This window comes from Pteropus medius, unplaced genomic scaffold, assembly GCF_902729225.1.
Source record: "Pteropus medius unplaced genomic scaffold, Ma_sr-lr_union100, whole genome shotgun sequence".
In the NCBI taxonomy this organism is placed as follows: Eukaryota; Metazoa; Chordata; class Mammalia; order Chiroptera; family Pteropodidae; genus Pteropus; species Pteropus medius.
In genome coordinates this window covers 14,981,087-15,005,542 of record NW_024342473.1, presented here as the reverse complement: position 1 = coordinate 15,005,542, position 24,456 = coordinate 14,981,087, and the positions used below count along the sequence as shown (strand labels likewise).

Sequence of the window (24,456 nt, the reverse complement as noted above, 5' to 3'; positions counted from 1 at the left end):
ATCAATCATCCCATCTTCTCTGGCGCATCCCATAAAGGGCATCCATGACATCGAGTCTGTGGCCTTCTGCACTCTCTGTTACCACCAGCCATGCTCAAGGATCTCAGTGGTTCAGGAAACCCCAAAATTGTCACCAGCCTCAGAGGACAAACTATCTCATGGAGTAATCTGCATTACAGCAAATTTGTCTGTCTCTAGAGTTTAAATTTTGCTTCTCTAAATTAAGGAGTTAGTTGGTTGAATATGCTTGCAAAAAGAAAGTTGGGTAGAGCCTTTTACATATGACTTTAAAAGTCCTTGATACTGTAGATGGAAAATCATCGGATATTTTGAACTCCTCTGCTGTGTCAACCATCTAATTTACTACAACCCAGACTGTAGTAAATTAATTCAATTTGGGGCAGATTTCCAGTGAACACTGCTGTTGTTTGTTGAGAAGTGTTTCTTAATATTTCTCAAGTAACAAATATTTTCACACTTTCACAGATATAATCATTCAGAACGTAAGTGGACAGAATAACTTTACAGTTGGTTGGCCTGAGTGCTTGCTTCATGAGAGTGTGTGTACACCCTGCCCAAGGACAACAGATCATCTGTTTTAAAATGTCCTCTGTATCCAAGTGATTTAGTCACCTGTTGTTAGGCAGCCAGCAATCAATCAAGCATGCTAAGAAATGATGCCCTAGAGGCACCCACTCCTTAGTCTGGGCCTGGTCAGCCTGTTGTCTTCTGTGCCTGTTGGCCACCTCACTGCTTCTTAGCATTTGCATTCTTAAGTGGGAAAAGGGCATAAAGCGAGCTGGGGTACAGCTTTACTCCCTGTATATTCTCTAGTAAAACATAAGAAAGGAGTATGAGCTTGAAATTCACATAGCTTTATGTTATCCATGCAGCTCTAGGATTCTGATAACTATAACGTGCCTTACTTTGTTTGCCAAGATGACAGTTAGCGGGGTAAGTCTGTGTTCTCAGATGCAGGGAAGATGCCTCCCTCTTGGGCTCAAGGCATGCATTGATAGAGACTGTCTTAGGCTGGGGCAGGGTTTGGGGATGGAAGGGGTCAGTTTCTGGCTATAGGATAGCAGGTAGTTGAAATAAACCAGATGTACCAACTCAAAGTAAATGACCTAAATTATTGGGTTTGAATTTTAAAAAGTCGTTTATGAATTAATTCACACCTAGCCTAAACCTGCAATATTTTCTAAAGCCATTGAACTGCATCAGAAGCAAAATATCCCAGTAGTTTGAATAAAATAACAATTGAATTGGCATTTTCTTCACTTTGTGACCTCCTAAGAGTGTGTAGCCGTCTGGCACACTGGGGTGTTTAAAATCAGCCATTCTGGTGGCTGCGCATTGGCCTGGCCTGGATATCCTCTTGGGATTTAATTCTTCCATGAATTAGACAAGGCTGATATCACTGTAGCTACTTTATTTGTGGGGAAATTGAGGCAGAGTGACCACAGTACCTCTAGTACCTCTTGCTCAGATTTACAGTCTAGATTAGGCCCAGAAGCCAAATCTTCTGGAACATGATGTGGCGGAACTCTTTTGCCATAGGGAATACCCGAGAGGGCATTGGTGATTCTTCCCGTGTCCCCAGGAACTGGTGGGGAGGGAGACTGAGCATTGATGGTGAGGACAGAGGCATCTTCAGGAGACAGCCGTGGGCTCCCAAGGCTCTCTGCCTCTCATCTGAAGAACGGTGACCTGGGAAATGCCACTCCCGATGGGACCCCTTTTAGAAAACTCCAAGCAGGGAACAGCCTTGGAAAAGGAGGTTGGGTGACTTCTGTATTTTCTCTTCCCAAGGGACTCTACTTGCCATCCTATGGCAAGGTTAGCTCCAAAACCATATACTGCTGTTTTATTTTAAATTTTTCAAAGTTCTAGTTTTTGTGTGTTTATGCAAAGCACTCTCTTTAATTGCTGTTTTATTCTCTTCTGATTTTTAAAGCTGATTCAGAGTCTAGCGTGTTTTTTTCCCCCCCTCAGAATGAATAATTATCCTGACTATCAGAGTCTGTCTCTGTGTTTTCTAGGCATTCTAAGTGAGAGTCTTCAAATCATCTAGGAAGATGGTGGCCCTGTCCTTAAAGATTTGTGTCCGCCACTGCAATGTGGTGAAGACCATGCAGTTCGAACCATCTACAGCCGTGTACGACGCATGTCGAGTCATTCGGGAACGGGTGCCCGAGGCACAAACTGGCCAAGGTAGCTGTTGGTGATTTGCGGGCTTCTTGAAATATGTCTGTATGTTCTTCATTTAGTAGCGAAAGAAATGGAGGCTCTGGATGGTACACATGCCCACTAGTATATGTATTCAACTGAAATGTCTTCTTAGCCTGGATACTACTTGCTTCCTGTGTGAGGCTTCCTGTGTGATGACATCTGCCACTGACCAGCAAAGCCCATCACCATGACCCTCCCAGCATTGCGCTCTGCAATTTACAAGTCACTTTTTGATATTTTTGATACATTATCTCATTTGCCTTTTTGATACACTTTTTGATACATCATCTCATTTGCTGCTTATAACAATTACGGATTTTGTATATCCTGAGCCCTGTTTTCTGTGCATGAAAACTTTCCATTGCCAACAGCCTGAAGAAGACCTGAACTGCCATCAGGACCCAGGCCAAGACTTATATTTCAAGTACTTCGAAAGGACTTTATAAATTTTATCTCACACCATTTTTTTTAAAGGCATTTATGATATATGTTTTGTTTAATATTTCGTTAAACCACTAAGAAGACCCCCATTAATCTAAATTTAAACAAAAGCCACTCATACCATTTTTCCATTTCCCTTTTTCTTCTCTCTACATTTCCTTCCTTTATTTAGTGATTATTTGCCAGACGCTTGAGAAGCTGGAACTTCTCCCAGATTGATAAAACTTTTTTAGTATGGAAGTGGTATAAAACTTAGCTTAAAAATTGGAAGCATAAATATCAAGGATAATTATAGGTAAAATGGGTCTTCAAAATACATTTTTTATAAAACTGCTGATCTTTTGGTCTAAAGCATTATTTATATTATTTAAAAACACTTATTTCTAGATTACCCAGAAATAAAATTTGCTTACTTCCCCAACCTTACTCCAAATGCTGATTGTTACTGTTTTTCTCTCAGGTTTTTCCTTGCTTTGGATTGGATCGCTTTGTAGCTCGGAAAGTATAGAAACCTTTAAAGATCTTGGAGTTGTTTTTCTAAGGAACAACAGGAGCTCAGATCCTCACCTGGATCTTCGAGGGTCTTTTGAATCACATTAAGAAAGAGAGGGGTCCTTATCCAGGAAATGATACTGCTTTCCTCCTGCTACCACCCTTTGTACTTCCTGGATTTCTATGGAGAACATGGAGTTTAATTATTCAACTTTTTTCATAATTGGTGGCATGGAGGCCAGAAGCTCCATCTCACAGGGAGCTCCTACTTATCTTCTTTAATACTATGTTGAGATGATGGAGAAATTATTCCAAATGTAAAGGCTCCATTGGTCCCTCTGGGCCCAAGTGGCCTTGGTTTTAGATGGTCATTTTATTTTTTTCTCCATTTCTATCTTATTATTCTTCATGGATTCTTGGCCTGGTTTTTATAGCAAGTGATAAGGAACAGAGCCAAATTCAGTTAGAAAGAAATTTGGACTGCTTTGTTCCTGATGTTTACCTCAATTTTAACACAATTACTTCCCACTGGTTTTAAGAAAAATGAACCTTGTCTGCGGGTGTTGCTTTTGCAACTCAGTTCTTATTCCTCCTCATCTGCTTTAGTCCCAGTGGCTGCTTGTGGTGTCAAAACGAAACATTTCTCTACTGAAGAAGACTCATTCTTGCCAGGTCAGCGGACTCAGGGCCTGGAAGTCAGTGATGGCTTCATTACTTTGTCTTCTATTTTTCTTTCTATTTATCTTCCAGCTTCTGACTATGGGCTGTTTCTCTCTGATGAAGACCCCAGGAAAGGAATTTGGTTGGAAGCAGGCAGAACACTGGATTACTACATGTTGCGAAATGGGGTATGCAACTGATCTCGTTTCTTGGTTTTTGAAATTGCTTTGTCCCTGAGCCTTCCATGGAAATCAACACAATTATGCTTCAAAGTAAAGGGGAGACCCAATAATTTATTTTGATTCAAGGGCATCTTATTAGTAGTTTCAACATAATGTATTTTGTAAGGGCTGTCCTGGTCATCATAGACAATACCAGTAGTCCAAATTCTTGAAACTCCACTGAGCAATTAAAGCAGCTTGAGGTTAGTATTTAAAGCTGTTTCTACATGCCATTATTGGACTTGGTAGTTACGAAATAAGGTACAGCATTTTCGTGAAGTATCCTAGTGATTGGTGATAAAAAGTAATGATAGATTTGAGGGAAAACATAAATATAATCCTCAAGGTAGTCAAAGATTGAATTTCAATCTGTGTTTTGTTTTTTTAAAAGAAAGTTCACATTAGATGTAAGTTTAATAATTATCCATAATAGTAACAAAAAAAAGTGATTGTGCTATGGAAGTGGAGAGAGTAAATGTATATGAATAAATGAGTAAAAAGTGTTAAATGCTCTGTTCGTTTTAACCTCTGAGATACTGAGTTTTGGTATGTGAAATGCACGTCAGATTGGTCAGTATTTCATAAAGCAAGAGCGAAGTAGGCTGTGCTGTTTAATTTTCTCTTCCATAATTCTATTTTTAAGATGTGTAGTAAAAAAGTCTCTGTTTAGAGATAACTCCCCAACTTATGACCTTTGATTGGCCTTGCCATTACCAAGAAAACCAGTCCTACTGTGATATCCTGTAACTGCGAGGAGTTATGGGGGTGTTATTTATGTCCTTCATGACATAGATATTAAGAATTGCTTATAACCATGTAAGAGATAATTGGAGAAGCACACAACTGGCTTTTTAAAAAGCAAGTAGGAATTTTCCTCTGCTAATTCTCATTAGAGCAGATCCTTCCCAGCCTGTCAGGAGGACATATGCTACTTTCACTTTACAGGGGTTAGTTTTCAGTAATTGTGAGCTATAAATAGTATTCTTTGGGTGCAAATTCATTATCAGATATTTTAACAATCTTGATGAAAGCAATTATTTAACCCTGGAGTTCCTGCATTAGTGGCAAAAACCTGGTGAACGCTTTGAAGGAGAAAATCAGAGGTGTGCCAGAAAAATTTTATTTTTTAAAGAAAGGTGTCCAAGTTCATTCTCTAGTTTCCTACGCCATATGAATGTTTGTGTGCTTCTGCTCTAGGATATTTTGGAATATAAAAAGAAACAGAGACCTCAGAAAATCCGGATGCTGGATGGATCTGTGAAAACAGTGATGGTGGATGACTCCAAAACAGTTGGGGAGCTTCTGGTTACTATTTGCAGTAGGATAGGTGAGTAATCACATGCCTAGGTTCAAGTTTTTGTTATTTTAATTATATGCATCTTTTTTTCACCCCTATTTAGTATCTACGCAATCTTTAATGTGTCCTAGCACTCTGATTTCTGCCAATCTCAAGAGAGTGTGATCCTTCTCCTGATTTGCAAATGCACTGACTGGTACTATAAACACTTGAACTTCTCACTAAATCAAAATTGAGAGCTTTTACTTCTCTTTCAAAAGCTGAGTTTTCATATTGCAAATGCTGTTTCTGAGATCATATAATTCTGTCTCCCACCCATTGCAGAGATTCTGTATCTCCTTGAGGACACATGGGAACAGCCTATATATGATCAATTGCTACATAGCTTTTTTTCTTATAGCTTCTATTAATCTCAGAGAACGAATCTGTTTCCTTTCTACATAAGACTCTTCAGATCTTTGAAGAAAGTAGCCTGGTCTGTCTTAGTTTACTCTTCATGCAAATGGAGCCCAGCTTCTTCAGCCATTTCTCGTTTGACATTGTCTTGCCTTGTTCTACATGATCTCTACTTCGTACTTCTTGAAAATTAGACAGAAGAACTGCACATGACATTTTAAGCATAAACTAACTGAAAATACTCCTTTTCAGCCAGAGTTATTTGATATGTGCTCTATGGGTGGCCCCCGACCCTCATCTGGGTAAAGCTTCTTTCTGTCCTTTGCCACCATGGACTTCTAGGAGTATTACAGGACCCATATTGTAAGAGGAGATAGCAGTATGTAATCTGATAATATAACATAATTTTTATTTTTAGGAATAACAAACTATGAAGAATACTCTTTAATCCAAGAAACAATTGAAGAAAAGAAAGAGGAAGGGACGGGTACGCTAAAAAAAGATAGGACACTGTTACGAGATGAAAGGAAAATGGAGAAGTTGAAGGCTAAGCTTCACACAGATGATGACCGTAAGTGTCTGAGAAGGAAGTGTGACACAGGCACATGGTTTTGCCAGGCCTCACTCCCCTCCTATTAACTATATGACCCAAGGCAGGGTTTTTTGTTTTTTCATTTTATCTGTAAATATTTTATTTAGTCTGTGTCATTAAAAGATTAAAACTATTTAAAAAATGACTATTTTACTTCTAAAAACATAATCTCTTAATCAAATATATAAGGCACGTTTAAGTTTTCTCCATTGTCTTCTAACACAATTTTTTTTAACAGTTTGTTTGAACTGGGGTTCAAATAATGTTGAATGATGTGTTGCTTACCTCTTAGTTCTGAGGACTTGCCTCCATCTTTTATATTTTGTTTTCTTCAAATTTTTAGGAGGAAGAAACCAGATTGTTATTTGTATAGAGTTTTCTATAGTTTGGGTTTTGTGATTGCATACCTGTGAGGTCATATAGCATGTTCTTCTATCTCAGCCTGCCCACCCCTGCCCCCTCCTTTTAATTACTGAGATCTGGAGGCTTGATCAGATTCATGTGTAAGTGAATTTTTTTTATTAAATAAAGACTCCTTCATATGTAGTGTTGTGTACAGTAAGTCCTCATTTAACGTCATAGGTTCTGTGACTTTAAGCAAAATGATGTATAAAAAAAACAGTTTTACCATAGGCCAATTGATAGAAACGAGATTTAAGTTTCTACAGCATCTCATCAACGTTAAGATGGAACGATGTTATTAAAGAACCTGCTGTACTTCCATTAGGAAGTTGTATCTGGTTGTTTCCTTTTTGTGTTATTAATAACCATTGATGATCATTGTCTAGAGCCATTATTTCCTTAGGGGTTACAACATGATAATATAATTCTATCATAGGAAAGTAATTTTCTATGACCATATAGCTAATATTTGGAAAAGCTATTAGTACAGCCCATGTATCCCCAAAGCCTGTGCTGTGTGCACCTGGCTTCCTGACACCCCTCCCTCCAGAAGATCTTACTTCATGCACAATTCATTGAGACTTTTCTAGCTTCTTTCTTTCCTTGTTCTTGCTGCTACATCAGGAAGATGTCATCATCGTCATTACGTTTATTGATCTTCAATGAGACTTTCCTCTGACCCTTTCTCCATTTTTTCTGCCTCATTTGATTTCCAGTTGTGTGCTTCTTTCCAAGTGAGACTTTAGTAGACAAATCCAGAGGATTTTTAATAATGTGTATGATACTCTCCTGGTACTATGGGAGATGAGGTCAATCTGACACATTCTCTGTGCTAACGTTGTTTATAATCTAAAGACGCTTGCAATAAATACTTAGAATGTATATGTTAATCCTAGGGAGGAGTGTAGGAATGAGAGGTGTAGGAATTGTAGAAAAGTGTTCAATTCCTGTGCACCTTGATATCAGCCAAGCATTTTCTGAATGAGCGAGATTCAAGCAGGGCCATGGGCAGGGTTCTGCCACTCCCACTTCCTAGTGTCCTGTCCTCCCCTCCCCCCCCAATTACTTTCATTTTCCTCCTCTTTTCTCCTTAGGGTCAGAGATAACTCATTATGCTCAGTTTATAAATTATTTCACCTGACAAGACTGAAATATCCACTTTTGACTTAAAGGAAAATGCTGACTTTGTTGTCTTGGCATAAAGCACTAATTTCCTTATTTCTTTTACCCGCTAGAGGGAAGGGGCATATGATAAATTCACTGTGGGGCTTTAACTAACTTTAGAAATGGCTGGCAATTTTCTCTTATTTGCTTCTCAGTATGTCATATGGTACATGATGGTACACGTAAAATTACTTTGCAAAATTAAAAAGCACAGTTCTAACATAAGTAACTATTACTGAATATCAGCATTATAGAAATCCACATCTGTATCATACTGCTGTTTTGATAAATCTCCTTAAATTAAGAGGAAAAATAAGCACAGCTCTTTCATCTGTCTTGTGTTGCAGTAAATTGGCTGGATCATAGCCGAACATTCAGAGAACAAGGAGTAGATGAAAATGAAACGTTGCTGCTTAGGCGAAAGTTCTTTTACTCGGATCAGAATGTGGACTCGAGAGACCCTGTGCAGCTGAACTTACTTTATGTTCAGGTACCATATTTGATGCCCAGACATGAAGGTTGGTGAAAGTTCAGGAAGCCCCTGGCTGTGGCTAGTGCTGAGCAAGAGCTGGACTCTGGCTTCCATCGTATGTGTGGCATGCGGTTTCCAGGAGGAAACTTCTTTTACAACATGGTAATATAATTCTACCATAGGAAAGTAATTGTCTATGGCCACACAATTAATATTTAGAAAAGCTATTAGTACTACACCCCATGTATCCCCAAAGCCTGTGCTATTCCTGGTTCCTCACATGTATTTGGTTATGGTGCAGACTGATATTTGATGTAAGCTGCTGGCCATCAAGAGGAGGGTCTTTATTTGGCCTCTCACATAGGGACCTGGCGGCCTGTACTATCTCTCTCTTTCTGGCTTTGAGGCACTTAACTGGCTCACCACTTCAAAGGCACTAAAGCTTTCTAGCATCTTAAAATATAAGTGAATATTGGTCAGAAAATAAGTACTTCTCATTAACTAAACAATATCCTCTCAATAACCTTGTTCTTTACCATTAACTAATTAGACTTAGACAAGTCATTTAACTCATTTGAGTTGCAGTTTCCCAATATGTAAGATGTGGTCTTTGGACTAGCCAGCCCCCAAGGTTTCCTTTGGCTCAAGGAGAACATCCATTTTTCTTCCTTTCTTACTTCTTTCATTCTTTCCTCTCCTATTTACGTACCTATGTGTCTACAGTAGAAACCACAGCATCACCTGTGTTTGTAAAAGAATTTTATTGGAATGCAGCTCATTCGTTTACATATTACACATTGTAAGCCCCCTTTTTGTCACATAATTGTTTATATAGTCCGTGGCTGCTCTCATATTCCAATGAAAGAGTTCAGTAGTTCTGACAGACAGCATGGCTCACACGGTTTGATATGTTTCCTATCTGGCCTTTTACAGGAAAAGTTTGCTGATCCCTTAGTAGATGGAAAAATGGCATGGAAAGAGGACTAGGAGGAAAGAGGCTGGGGGGCCAGAAGGAAGGGAGATATCAGGGCAATAAGAAGATGCTTCTTTGGTTTAAGGCTCAGAGCCATAGCTTAGAACAGGGGTCCCCAACCCCTCAGCCACGGACTGGTAGGACTGGTACTGGTCCCTGGCCTATTAGGAAATGGGCCTCACAGTAGGAGGACTAGCGATCCAAGATTCATCTGTATTTGCAGCCAGTCCCCAGCGCTAGCATCACCATCTCAGCTCCACCTCAGATCATCAGGTATTAGATTTTCATAGGAGCTCTGGTCCCTGGTGCCAAAAAGGTTGGGGACTGCTGGCTTAGAGTGTTCATCTGAGAGGGATCTGATGGTCATTTGAGTAGAGAAAAGAAAGACAGAAAAGGAACAAATAGCAATAGCAGTAATGGACCAAGAACTAGGAGAAGAACTTCAGTGAGTTCCTGACTCTAGGACTGTGTATTTGCTTATGATTTCCCCTAAATGTCTGCAGTATTGAGTTCTTGTGTCTGTCTCTGTTCCCCTTCTTATTTATCTTGGGATCGGGGTTGGGTTGATTTTATCTCTAGATAATTTTCCTATTGGGTTGGGTTGATTTTATCTCTAGATAATTTTCCTATTTGCTTTATGATTTAGGGTCATTAAAAGTATGTTGTATTTGTTTCCCCCTCTGTGAATCTGGTCATTTCACAAGGCTTTCCCTTTGCCTCTTTACTTTTCACAATTCACTTCTACCTTCCTAGATTATACTCAAGCTTTAGTGTTAATACACCGGACACGGCTGAAGCTGTCCATCTACAGGCAATTTTGGGTGAAGACTTTAATTTTTGCCCTAATTCTACTGTGCTACAATCACCTGCTGTGTCCTGAATGCATCGCTGTGGGTTGTCTGGTACATTTCCCCTTGCTCCACAGAGAGTATGCACCCAGGTGCAGGAACTTGTCAGTAGACAAAATGTGTTATTCTCTCAAGCTCCTGAAGCTTTTTGCTTTCTCCTGTGTTTCAGGCTCGGGATGATATCCTGAATGGCTCCCACCCTGTCTCCTTCGAGAAAGCTTGTGAGTTTGGTGGATTTCAAGCCCAGATACAATTTGGACCTCACGTGGAGCACAAACACAAACCCGGATTCCTAGAGTAAATGACCTCTTATTTTCCTTTTTTCTCTTTTCCTCTTTTTTTTTCACTGTTTATTTTTGAGCTAGCTACGTAAAATGCATACCACAGTTTCAACTAGTTGTGAGATTGTTAGCTTTTCTCAGTCAAGTGTATGATCAAATTTGTGGGCCTTCGGGAAAGCAAGAGACCTGCAAATTCAGTGTTGGGATGACTGAAGGTTATCTGCTTCAGAATCTGTAGCACTCTGCCAAGCTATACTGTCTAGCGTGTCCTAGGGTATATCTCTGGAGTTGAGGAACGTACTTCTTCCATCTCCTGAAACCTCTACATATTAGAACATGCCTTCTTCATACGGAGCCAAATTTCATCATCTTTAATTTCTTTTTAAGACTCTTATATGAGAACAACAGAGTATAAAAGACAGAACTTCACATTCTTTATTACTCTCTTACAAATTCTTCATTGCGTCGAAAGGATGATTAAATACTTGCTCCACTCTTTTCACCCTTCTGATCTTTGGTTCCCTTTTATAAAATGATGGGAGTATTTTTCTCTGGCTCAGACTAAAGAGAAAACTAACCCTACAGATTCATCCTGGCCCCATAGAAAATGGGCCTTAGGGTTGGTTTCCTGGAATACCCAGCAGGACAAACCCAGCCATACATCGGCTGCTATTGGTCGGAGGTAATCTTCCCCTCTCTTTTGATCTGGGCTTCTTCAATGTTTTTTTTTTTATGTTTCTTCCTCTGTTAACATTCCATTATCTATCACTCAGTCACCCTTTCTGTCTCTCTTCTCTTTCCTTTTAGGGAAGATGAAACATTTGGCTAAGCCAAAATAAAAAATAAAAAAATCAGAATCTTGATGTGATCAATATCTTGCTGTCACCTAGAATGTAACTTGTAGAGGCTTTAGAAGTGGGGACCTGATGCTAATGCTGACTGGGGGTGGGCGGGTGTCAGGTTTCCTGCAGGATATGCCAACATGAAATGTGCTGAGTAAGTCATCCATTGTATTGTGTCCAAGTCTATTGACTCCACTTTCACTTTGGTGGAAAGTAGGAGAGACCAGCAGACACACCCTAGAGTAAGAAGAAAATTCTCCTAGTGGCTGAGAATGCGGGGCCAACACGCTGTTTGGTCTAAAACTGAGTTGTTTCGAAAGAACTCTACCCTTGGGTTAATGAATCTCAGGGAGCCTTTCTAAAATGATGCTTTATCCTACAGTATACCATATGATGACTTTCAGAATGGTTTTGAGCAGGTCCTGTCACTTTTGTTCTATATTCTCCAAACGAGTCATATGGCCAAGTGTTCCTCAGGGCCCATTTGTACCCAGTCAGTCTGGCCTCCTTGCAGGAGCCACAGGAAGCTTGCCTTTCTCCCTGTTCTGTGACACCCAGGACACCTTACAAAAGGTGATGTGCACATTCTCTTTTAGTAGTTTCACATTTCCACATTCAAACCTCACAACTGGCCCCTCAGATACATTTGGCATCATAAACCTGTGGATTATGGCCATGGAAATTAACAGATAAACACCAAGAACTCATTAAGCCCTGGAGGAAACAACATCTTTTGTTTCCATATGCTTCTTTGAGTGACTGATGAAGAACAGGAGAAAATGAAGAATAGATTTATGAACCAAAAATTTTTAAGATATTTGCACATTTTGGGGCTTTCTTAACTGTAAACTTACGTGGCCCCGATAAAAAGGTGATCTAAATGTAGCCATTCATCGGGTGCCTGAAATGATGCTGCTACCCTGGTCATTTCATGCATGCCTTTTCTCTAAAGTTTTGGGACAGCTAATTCTCAGGGCCCCCTTAATTGTGAATTAAGAAGGCAATGTGTGTTATGCCATAGATGTAGAAGAGTCACAGAGGAGTAGTGGCTTATTCAGGTACATAGAATTTTTCCACAGGTAGCTTTTGACTACTCACACTGAGTCCTCTTATTTAGAAAGGGAATCCTACTTTCACAGTTGTTCCTTTCACTGGCCTCCCAATATGCAGCAAAATTGGGAAAGTGCTTTACAATGTGATTACAAGGTCCTGTGGTCTCTTTCCGAGCGTCACTAGTTGTGCCAACTACATCAGAGTGAATGTTTTTGTACTGCTGACTGCTGGTGTGAGGATCACAAATACTGTCGGAGCATTAGTATTGCTCTTGCAGTATTTTCTGTGATTTACAGGCCTATCGAATGCTGCATAGCAACACTCCATTAAAGAGGTCCCTTCTCTTAATAATCTGAGATAGCCAAGGTTAGGTAATTATATTTAGTCAATTTTCTTATTTCTGAGATTATAGTATAAAGCTCATGCCTCTAGTGGTATGTGTATTTTTACTCAGATTCCAGATTAAACAAGCTCATTATATCTGGTGGCAATTATTTTTCCTTATGAAATTGATATAGTTTGTAATTAAACCAAACCTAGTCTAGGTAATGAGGCATTTTCATTTAATGTAGATGTTTCATTACGTACATTATTCCACATACCACATTTCCCTGATTGTATGTTGGACAGTCAGAGTCTGTTCTGGGATAATATACCTGGGCTGTCTCCAGCGACTGGCTGGGCCATGTTTGCCAGGCTTTATATTTTTCCCCCATCTAGCTTTCCTTCATATATACTATCTGCTTGAACAATTCAGAGTTTTAAAAATAACAGAAGGTTGGAAACTTGTCACAGAGCCAGGCTGAAGATATAGCCAGGCTGAGATTTCACCCACCTAGCTTCCGGGTAGGGTACATTTAGTGAGTACATTTTTTTAAATTTTTTGAAAATTTGTTTAGCATTTTTGCTCAAAGTCAGCATACTATGGACCTTTTCATGAGATTCTTTTTCACCTTTCTTCAGGCTCTGTAATGCTTTCTGGACTCAATAACACCTTGGTAAAAGTGTTTATTTAGAATAATGAAAATCAGAAATTAAAAGATTTTCAGAGTTTTCATGGATTTAAGGGTCTCCTGTCTGCTCTATAGATGGAGAAAATAGTGCTTTATCTACTTGACACTTTTCTTCAGGTCATCTCCAAAGAGTCCCCAAAAGGGACATTTTATGGGAGCATTTTAAGTATTAACAACACAATCCAATAATCATATATATACATTATGCTCTTCCGTGTTTAGCAAGTGACTACGGAAAGCATGCCACATGGTATTCTTTAACTCGTGGAGGCCGTCATACATGTGTTCTATTGTGCCAGCTATAGGGAAGATATAAGGAGATATTATGTACTAATTCTTTGTTCTTTTTGAGACTACAATCTGTTTGGCAAATAAAAATAGGAAATTGTTATTATGGAGAGCCAAAACTTGGCTCTGACTTCAACAGAGTCTAATCTTTATGTTTTGAATGCAGGGTGGTTTATTTAAGATTCCAAAAGTTTCAGTGTGGGCTATGTGAACTATTATGAGTTGTTTCTGGAATGATGGCAAGAGTATGGTACAAGAAGCAATGTTGATCAAAGAATTTGGAAAAATAGAAAGTACATAAGGTAAAGAAGAATTAGCTCTCGAAACAGCAACAACAAAACCTATTATAATAATGATGAACCCCTTGTAAACGTGCAACACTTTAAGAAGTGGTTAGAATCGTAGCCTTCTATAGACTTCACTGTATCAAAGGAGATTTAATGTGCGATAAAATTTAGTCTTTAGGTCAAATAAATGTGATAAAATTGAAGATAGCATTAAGCGATGGCTATAAAGTGTTGTATAATTCTTTTAACATTGTGTGTGTTTGAGAGTTTTCATAATAAAATATTGGGGAAATATCGGTAGCCCAAAAGTGTAAAAGTGTATAACTTCCAAACCAGTAAGGGGTAGGGAGTGTAGAAGAGATACGAACAACTTGACCAATACAGTAGGAGTTGTACAGGGTGGATTATTGAAACAAAGCAAGAGAAAGTATGGTAAATAGAATATATAAAATAAGATATGAGAAAGACTTCTAAATATATTAGGCATCACAACAAATACAGTTGATCCTTGGACAACATGAGTTTGAACTGTACAAGTCCACTCATATGTAAATTGTTTTCAACAGTCGGCCTTTTGTATTGCAGCTTGTACATCTGTAGATTCAACCAACTTTGGATCAAAAACAGTATTTTCACATTCCCAGCCATTGCTCAAAAAAACTGTTTTCAAGCCACAGGTGATTGAATCCATGGATGCGAAGATCTGACTATAGTTAAGTTTTGGGGGAGTCAGGAGTTATATATGGATTTTCAACTGCATGGGGTAGGCACCTTTTAACACCCGAGTTGTTCAAGGGTCAACTATATGAGTAAAGCAAACTGAAATAGGCAGAGGTTCTCATTTCAGATAGAATTTTTGAGAAGTCCAGCTCTATACTATCTCTAAAAGGCACACTTAAAATTTAAGGACAGAAGGTAGTTCAAAGTAAGGGTGTCAAAAATGATGCACCAGAAAATAGTTAAATAAAAGCTAGAGAAGTTGTATTCAATGTCACACAAAATAGACTTGTAAGGCAAACAAAACATAAGTAGAGGCAATGAAGGTCGTTATAAAGATAGGACTAATTCACCAGGATGATATGCACCTAACATTACCTACATGCACCTAACATTAACTTGAAATGTAGAAAAGAAAAATGGTATTTCAAGGAGAATTTTGGATACATAATTTTAGTAAAATTAGTTAACATACCTCCCTCAGGGAGTGATAAGTAGAACAAGATCAAAATAGAAGAAAATATTTTAGCCAAGAGAAAGTAATGAAATAGCAGTCGTAGAATCAACAAAACCAAAAGCTGCAGCTTTGGGGAAAAAAATATGCAAATATCTGGTAAGTTTGAACAAGAAAAATAAAAGAAGAAAAATGCAAAAATAAATATTAGTAATAAAGATGGGGTAGAACTTCAGATAGAGATTTTTTTTTTTAATCTTCTAAGCATTATATGTTCCAGGTATTTTTTTTCTTTTATTTATTTATTTATTATTTAATTTTTATTATGATGACATTGGTTAATGAAATCCAGTAAGTTTCAGGTGTACAATTCAACAGGAAGGCATATATGTATTGCATTGTGTGTTCACCACCCATAGTTACATTTCTTTCTACATATTTGACCCCTTTTACCCCATCTACCTCCTCACTGCTCCCTTCCCCTTACCTTCTGGTATCTACTAGTCTATTGTCCATATCCATGAGTCTGTTTGTTCTATTTGTTGCTTTTAGGTTTATATCTCACATATAAGTGATATCATGTGATTTTCAACTTTTTCTGTCTGGCTTATTTCGCATGATTATCTCGAGGTCTATCCATGGTGTCGCAAATGGCAGTATTTCATCTATTTTTATGGCTAATATTCCATTATATAAATGTACCACAGCTTCTTTAGCCAATCATCTATCGTAGGACGCTTCGGTTGCTTCCGTGTCCTGGCCACTGTGAATAATGTTGCTATGAACTTCGGTGTGCAAATATCTTTTCAGATATGGGTTTTCAAGTCTTTGGGATAAATACCCAGTAGAGGGATCGCTGGGTCATATGATAGATTAATTCTTAGTTTCTTGAGGAACCTCCAAACTGTTTTCCATAGCAACTGTACCAACTTGCAGCCCCACCAGCAGTGTATGAGGATTCTTTTTTCTTCGCACCCTCTCCAACACTTGTAATGACTGTCCTGTTGATAACAGCTATTCTAACAGGTGTAAGATGGTATCTCATTGTGGTTTTGATTTGCATTTCTTTAATAGCTAGCGATGTTGAGCATCTTTTCACGTTTATTGGCCATTTTGTATGTCTTCTTGAAAGAAGTGTCTGTTCAGGTTCTCTGTCCATTTTTAAATTGAGTTGTTTGTTTTTGAGTCATATGAGTTCTTTGTATATTTTGAATATTAGGCCCTTATCGGAGGCATTACTTGCAAATATATTTTCCCATTTGAAAGTTTGTCTCTCTACCTTGTTGACAGTTTCTTTTGCTGAGCAGAAGCTTTTTAGTTTGATGCAGTCCCATTCATTTATATTTGCTTTAATTCCCTTGCCTTTGAGGTCAAATTCATAAAATCCTCTGTAAGTCCAAAGTCCATGAGTTTAGTTCCTTTGTTTTCTTCTATGCAGTTTATTGTTTCAGGTCATATATTCAGGTCCTTAATCCATTTTGAGTTAATTTTGGTGTGTGGTGATAGACAACAGTCTAGTTTCATTCTTTTGCAGATGGCTTTCCAGTTTTCCCAGCACCATTTATTGAAGAGGCTTTCCTTTCTCCGTTGTATGTTTTTGGCTCTTTTGTTGAAAATTATTTGCCCATATAAACATGGCTTATTTCTAGACTCTTGATTCTGTTCCATTGGTTTTTCTGCCAATACCATGCCATTTTGATTATTGTCGCTTTGTTGTGTAATTTGAAGTCAGGCAGGGTGAAGCCTCCAGCCTTGTTCGTTTTTCTCAGGATGGCTTTGGTGATTCGGGGTCTTTTGTGCTTCTACACAAATGTGATCTTTTGTTCTATTTCTTTAAAAAATGTCGATGAGATTTTGATGGGGGGTGCATTAAATCTGTATAATGCTTTAGATAATAAGGTCATTTTAACTATGTTGATTCTTCAATCGAGGACCACGGAATATCTTTCCATCTCTTTGTATCTTTTTCGATTTCTTTTAATAGGGTCTTATAGTTTTCATTTTATAGGTCCTTCACATGTTTCATTAGATTTATTCCTAGGTATTTTTGTTGCAATTGCAAAAGGAATTATTTTTTCCACTTCTTTTTCTGACAACTCATTATTAGAGTATAGGAACAGTGTGGTAAGTTGAAACAAGAAAAACAAAATAAGGAAAATGCAAAAATAAACATTAGCTATAAAGATGGGCTGGAACTTCAGATAAAGAGATTTTAAAAATCGTAAGAGGATGAAATGAAAACTTGAAGCCAAAAAAATTGACAATCCAGACAAAACAGATAACTAGAAAATCTGGATAATCTATAATCTTGAAAAAAAAATTGCCTTATCAGTTTAAAATATACCAATCAAAAACAAAAACTGGGCCCAGATTATTTCAGATAATATAGATAGCTCATTAAAACTATTAAAAAATCAATATGGACTAGTCAATGCCCAAGAATGACCAACACTAATTGAAGATACATGGAGGACTCACTCATCTATCCCAATTTCTTATAAAACTATAGTAATGAAGAAACTGTAGTATTGATGTCAGGCAGTATGAGAGTTCTAAGGATTGATAAACTTATCTTTATTAAGATTAAAATATTAGGCAAAATACATTACCAAATTAAGAGTGAAGCTCTAGATTGGAATAAGAAATTTGCATGCTTGAAAGGTATACTACAAAGAACAAATTAATATCCAGAAAATATTAAAAAAAGGAAAAATAATCTTCTAAGGAAAAAAATCACCCAGGATAGCTATAGGCATCTTAGAAAAGAGGAAATTCAACTGACTTTTAAAGATTTGGGAAAATATTCAGCCTCATAAGTAATTCAGAACACAAAATCAATAATGATATAGCTTTTCGTGTTTAACAGGTGGGCACAAATTTAAATGTATGAAAACACTGACGTACTTTACAGAAAAAAAAGACATTTCAGAATATGAATCTGTTGAATTTAAAAATGTAAAGAGAAACAGAATATACTCTTTATAGATAAAAGGAGATGTAGGAACATAATAAAATATGCATGAAAACTACAAGAAAGTGACTACCATTAGAGAGAGAAAGAAGATTGCTGTGGGACTTAAGCTAAATCTGTAATCTTTCTTTCTAAACAAAGAGTAAAAGAGGTAGCACTCATAAAGCAAATATAAAATGTTAACATGTTTTTATCCTTGGTGATAGGTATACAAATTATGAGGTATATACTTTTCTGTATATTTCAAATATTTCCACAATTAACATTTCTTTTAAAAAGACAGTTGCAGTAGTTGTATGTGAGGTGATAAAAGCTTGTAGTCACTTTAGGTTGGATATATAACGTGTGACAAACAGGTTTTATGACTTGTACGCTACAGGAATAAATGGTTTAGTTATTAAGGGGAAAGCAGGTAGGTCACGGGCTGAGGAAACATCTCATCCTTGATTACTAGAGCCCACTCCACCTGTTTGCATGTTCCTCAGAAGTATTTTACTGAGAAAACAAAACAACCCTGGATCTGAATCTCTGTCGAGGAAGAACTTAGAGTGGACTTGGAAATTTTCCCCCTCAAACACAAGATAATTCTACTGTCAATAAGCAAAGCTTTGACACAGTAGGAGGTCTTAAGTGAGTTTTTTCTCTTGGCACCTGTTCAAACATATATTCTTCCTTCAGAATTAGTCTTCCGTGGGCTTTTGTTAGAATAATTTCACTGTAAATTCTGTTTTCAAGCTAATAATGAAGCAGGCATTTTTGCTTTTGTTCTTCACCAGCTAGATCTTGCCTCCTATTCCTCACCTCTACCCGCTCCACTAGTTTAATTGTTTGCTTCCATCCTGTGCTCTGGCACAGCAGTTCTCAACCTTTTGGGCACCAGAGATTAGTGCTCCTATGAGAATCTAATGCCTGATGATCTGAGGTGGAGCTGAAGGGGCGATGCTAGCGCTGGGGAGCAGCTGCAAATACAGACGTTTTGCTCACTGGCTTGACGCTCACCTCCTGCTGTGAGTCCTGGTTCCTAACAGGCCATGGACCGGTACTGGTCTTCAGCCTAGGATTTGGGGACCCTCTCCTCTAGAGCCTCCATTAATCTTGGGAGGTGACGACCATTCAGTGGTCCTTCTAGCAGTAGCCTCCTGAGGTTGGTACCTACTTCAGACTCCAGAACTTTCAAACCAGGAACCTCTGAATTTATCCAGCCCTGAGCTATCTCTGAACCTCTAGGCGGATTCCCGTCCTTAAACTATAGGGCACTGGGACAGGTTCAGGAGCACAGAACTGCTGTGGGACTGACATAGGTCGCCAGACCGTTTCCCGTGCTTCTCCCATGCCACCTTCACCTTCCATTTTTTCCCACCCTAAGAGTTTCCCAACTCAAACAATGCTTCCTTCTACCTATGTCATTACCTCAGTTAACCAAGACTTAACCAATTCTCTCAATGAGACAGACGTTTTCATCTTTGGGTCTGGATTCAAATCCAAGTATGTCTGATTCTCTTGTTAGAGCTTTCAACCCACTGTACCAGTGGTTCTCCAGCTTTAGGATACATCAGAATCATCTAGAAGGCTTGTTAAAGGACACACTGCTGGGCCTCCCCTCCAGAGCCTCTTAAGTAGGTTTGGGGTGAAGCCTGAAAATTGGCACTTTAAACACATTCCTGGGTGGTGCTGATGCTGCTGGTCCTGGGACCACACTTTGAGAATCTTACGTGATAGTAAATTTGAGATGTTATGGTTAGTCATTTGGCGATTCAACATAAAGGTTAGACCCAGGAAACCTGAGTGTTGCAGTGTCCTTTGAGCGACACTGTCCGTGTCGCACCTCTTTACCTTCCCTCCCCTTCATTCCTCCACCCTATGCTGAGCAGACATTGCACTGCTTGTGTGTTTGCATTGATGCCCTCATTCAGGAATGAGGGACATCCATTGCTTCAGTTTGGATGAACAACAACACTCTTAAGTAGAGATCCTACCTCCTTTTCAGGTGATAAAACCAGCTTGAGAGGCAATGAATTACCTGTGGTCCTACAACTATGTCATGGCAGTTCTGGGACAGATGAGAAGCAATTAACATTTCCCAAAATCATAGCTGGCTCCCATGTTCTTGTATACTTATTGCCAGACCAGAGAACATCTTTAGAACACCTCTTTTGGAATTACTTGTAGAAGCAGCTTAAATTTTATATAAGAAAATGAGATTTTAGTGAACATCTAGATCTGAATCCAGACCTGGTTCCTCTAAATGTGTTTATTAAACTCCAATTCAATGGTTTCTGGGCATTTCTTAAAAACTGCCACCATCATGATCATTATTATCATTATCAGGTTGGGTGTTTCTGTTATTTTATTCCTCTTCGTCTGAAGGTTCTGAAATACTGTTATGTCTTTTGACTAGGAGGGACTGAGGTGTTGAGTAGCTAAGAGCATGGTCTCTGGAGCCCACAGATGAGGCTTAAGTTCTTGGCTATCACTGTGGGCAACTTACCTAGGATTTTTTTTCCCCCAAGGGCTTTTGTTAGAATTTAATTAATCTATTTATGCATGTAAAGCACTTGAAACAGTATTTGACTTTCAATAAATGGTGGCTTTCAATAAATGGCAGCTGTTAACAGTGGAAACCCTTTATCAACATGGTTTAGACTGTTGGTTGGATAATCCAAAAACTAATTTAACGTTCAGAATCCATGATATCTACCTCTCTGAAACCCTGTATTTTAACTTTCAGCTTATGCGTTCATTTGCCAATATTTTGTTTCAGGACCAAGTTTTCTTCTTTGTGAGGGTTCTCCTGGTTGAAGTTCTACATTGTCTTTCTTGTATGAACCCCATCATCTAGGAGAGAATTTAAAGACAATTGTGAAGCAATCTGAAGATTTTTATAATTTCTTTCTTTTCAGTTGTCTCACCTACATCTAATTTAATAACTTTTATAAGTATTTACTTTTAGGAAGCATTCACTAGCTCCCTTTTTGTACTATGTTAGCAGTTTATAGACTTTGTTGGTTTATTACATAATCATATGATATACAGCCAGCAGCAAGATTGGAGAACGAATACAACTAACTTGGCCAGAGCAGAAGAGGGATGAGAGAGGAGTCTGTGGACTACAAGCTTTCAACATCTCAGGCATCTTAGAGAGTAAGAAGAGCTCTGACTTATCTAACATCTTAGGGAAGTGGAGGACCTATTATTATTACACTCAAAAAAGGTATTACTTAAAAAGCTGGCAGTAGGTTTTTAAGGAAGAGTGAAGTCTAATTGCAGGCCTTATTGAGAATTGCCCTTTTAAGGTGGGAATACCTAAGGGGACAGTGGGAGGGACTTGGCTGGTCCAGAGCTTGCTTAATTAGAAGAAAAATTTCTCATCAGGTTTGACAGTCTGACCTGTTTCCTCAGAGAAGGCTGACAGATTTCACTTGCGTGCGTGTCCCAGATGGTTAGGAACCTACCAAACTCAGGTTTGATAATCAAAACAACGACTGAGCTGGAACTGCTGCAGTGCTGCCTGGCAGGTGGTGATGACAGGCTGCCTGCTCCTTCCAGCTTTGTGCTGACATCATGCACTTTGCTGATTTACTGGGGAAAAATACATGCCACACATGTGCACACACATTTACTTCATATTTTAACATACCTTACAATAAGCTCCCCCAAACCAACTCTTGCAGTACCAGGGGTAACACCTCTTAGTGTAAGCTTCTGGATGTCGTTTTCAGTACCTACTAAAGAATGAGAGATTCAGTACTTAGTAAAGAATGAGAGGGTTAGTTTGCAGAGTTTAAATCAAGGGCAGTTTGTTGCTGCTCAGAACTTTCTTGCCATAAATGCCCAGGATATTCTTCCTCGGCCTGGCCTCCGGGCACCATCTTGTGTCCTAGTAACAGTCAATTGTTCTGAGGGGGTTTGGCACGGGGCTCTTTTTTGGGTGCTTTTGGTAACTTTCACCAGGTCTCTCTTTTTTGAATGCATAGGAGTAACTGTCCAGAGGCCCACAGCAGTGGTCCACTCAGTATGCTGCATCATTATCATTTTAAGTGTGCTCCTGGGGGAAGCCTACAACAGCTGTGCTAGGTGGATCTGCTCATGGTCTGGGAAGTCAGAAACTCCCTTCTACTAACAAGTCCTGTGATCTCAGCTAAGTCACCTTACCTCTCTTTGACTCAGCTTCCTCATTTGCGACATGGGTGCCTTCCAGTTCTCTGAATCATTCATTTTTGTCCACAGAGTTGCTTATGATAGTTATAACGTCTGCAGTGCTGCTGCTTGGCTATTTCTTAGATCCTTCCTGCTGACAGACTTGGGCTTTCTTGGTAGGGCCAGAGTGTTCTGCTGGTCCTAAGACCTAGATCCATGAATTCCAGGAAAGGTACTTAAAACTTTTGTCTAGACGTAGTTCACAAATTGACCAGGCAACATTATTCAAGTCTTAATGTAGCTAGAATCTAGACCTGCCCTGCCCTGCCCTGCCCCCTCCCTCCTACTTTATGCTAGAATATTTTAAGGCAAATCTCAGACAGCATGTCATTTCATCTATACTTAAGTATATTTCTATAAAAAAAAAAATTTTTTACAACAGACAACTGCAAATCCATTGTAACACCCAACAAAATTAGCAACAATTCTTTAATATTCATCTTCAGTGTATCTAATACCCAGTCTGTGTTAAGTTTTCTCCCACTGTCTCAATGTCATACAAAATACTTGGTTCAGGATCCAAACAAGGCCTACATATTCTATTTGGTTGATATGAGTTTTTAAACAATTATATTGGGATATAGTTTATATAACATACAATTCACCCATTCAAAGTGTACAATTCAGTGTTTTTAGTGTATTCACAAGATTGTGCAACCTTCACCACAATCTAATTTTAGAACATTTTTGTCCTTCCTAAAATCTCAATCCATTAGCAGTCACTCCCCAGTTTCCCATTCCCAGCCTTTGCCGCCACTAATCTTTACTGTCTCTACAGACTTGCCTATTCTGGACCTTTCATATAAATAGAGTCATACAATTTGTGGTCTTGCCTCTTTCACTTAGCACAAATTTTCCATGTTGGAGCATGTATTATACTTAATTCTTTTTTTTTCCAAATAATGTTGCATTTTATGAATAAACCCATTTTAAGATTATTCAGTTAATAGACTTTGAGTTGTTTCCACTTTTTGGCTATTATAATAATACCGTGATCATTTATATACAAATGTTTATGTGGTCGTATATTTTCATTTTTCCTAGGTAGATATATGGAAGTATAATTGCTGTTTAATATTTTGGGGGACTACCAAATTGTTTCCAACAGCAGCTGCACCATTTTACATTCCTACCAGAAATGTGGTTTTTTCTTTGCATTTCCCTGATGGCTACTAATGTTGACCATGTTTTCATGTACTTTTTGCTATTTGCGTATCTTTTTTGGAGAAATATCCAAGTTCTTTGTCTATTTTTATATTGGATTGTCTTTTTATTATTTAGTAGTAAACATTTTTATATATTCTGGATACAAGTCCTTTATCAGCTATATAATTTGCAAATTATTTTCTCCCGTGGGTAGCCTTTGCACTTCCCGATGGCATTATTTGCATTTTGAAATGTTTAATTTTGTAATCCAGTTTATTTTTTTTTCTTTTGATTCATATGCTTTTCGTGTTTTATCTAAAATGTCTTTGCCTAACCCAAGATCATATAGATTTACTCCTATATGTTATTCTAAGAGTTTTATAGTTTCAGCTCTTATATTTAGGTCTGTAATCCATTTTGAGTTAATTTTTGTGTATGGTGTGAGGAAGGGGGTTCCAATTTCATTATTACACATGTGGATATCCAGTTGTCTCAGCACCATTTGTTAACAAAGACTGTTTTCTCCCCCCACTGAAGTGTTTTGGAATCCTTGTTGAAAATCTGTATGGTAACAGAGGGATACTACACTGAGTGTGATGAGCACATCATAAGATATATAAATATCAAATCACAATATTGTACACCTGAAACTAACATAATATTTTATGTTAACTATAATTTTTTAAAAAATCAATTGACTATAAAGGAAATGGTTAATTTTTGGACTCAATTCTATTCCATTGACCTATATGTCTATTCTTATGTCAGTGCTTCACTGTTACTATAGTTTTGTAGTAGATCTGTTTCTTAAAACTCAATCCGTTACTTTCACTTTACTACCAAGCCATTTATTTGTGAGGAACTTGGGTCATTTTTATAGAATTTCCTATGTTGAGATTTGTATGATCGTATCCTGGTGGTATTACTTACCATGTTCTTCTATCTCTTTTTTTGTAAACTAATATTTAGATCTCAGAGTTTCAATTATATATTTACTTATGCTTTATTTATTGTAAA

The 24,456-nt window shown here is 38.1% G+C and overlaps 1 protein-coding gene across 10 annotated transcripts in view; it reads left to right on the top strand.

Annotated features, from left to right (window-relative positions):
* The window catches only part of TLN2 (talin 2), a 386,133-nt gene that overhangs the window by 208,712 nt on the left and 152,965 nt on the right, over positions 1-24,456 (top strand). For all 10 annotated transcript variants that reach the window (XM_039865415.1, XM_039865406.1, XM_039865408.1 and 7 more), the window contains 6 exons: positions 2,043-2,214; positions 3,916-4,013; positions 5,244-5,373; positions 6,158-6,310; positions 8,245-8,387; positions 10,360-10,487. In XM_039865415.1, the coding sequence (XP_039721349.1) occupies positions 2,079-2,214; positions 3,916-4,013; positions 5,244-5,373; positions 6,158-6,310; positions 8,245-8,387; positions 10,360-10,487 (788 nt within the window). In that variant the 5' untranslated portion in view covers positions 2,043-2,078. The remainder of the gene's footprint in view (positions 1-2,042; positions 2,215-3,915; positions 4,014-5,243; positions 5,374-6,157; positions 6,311-8,244; positions 8,388-10,359; positions 10,488-24,456) is intronic.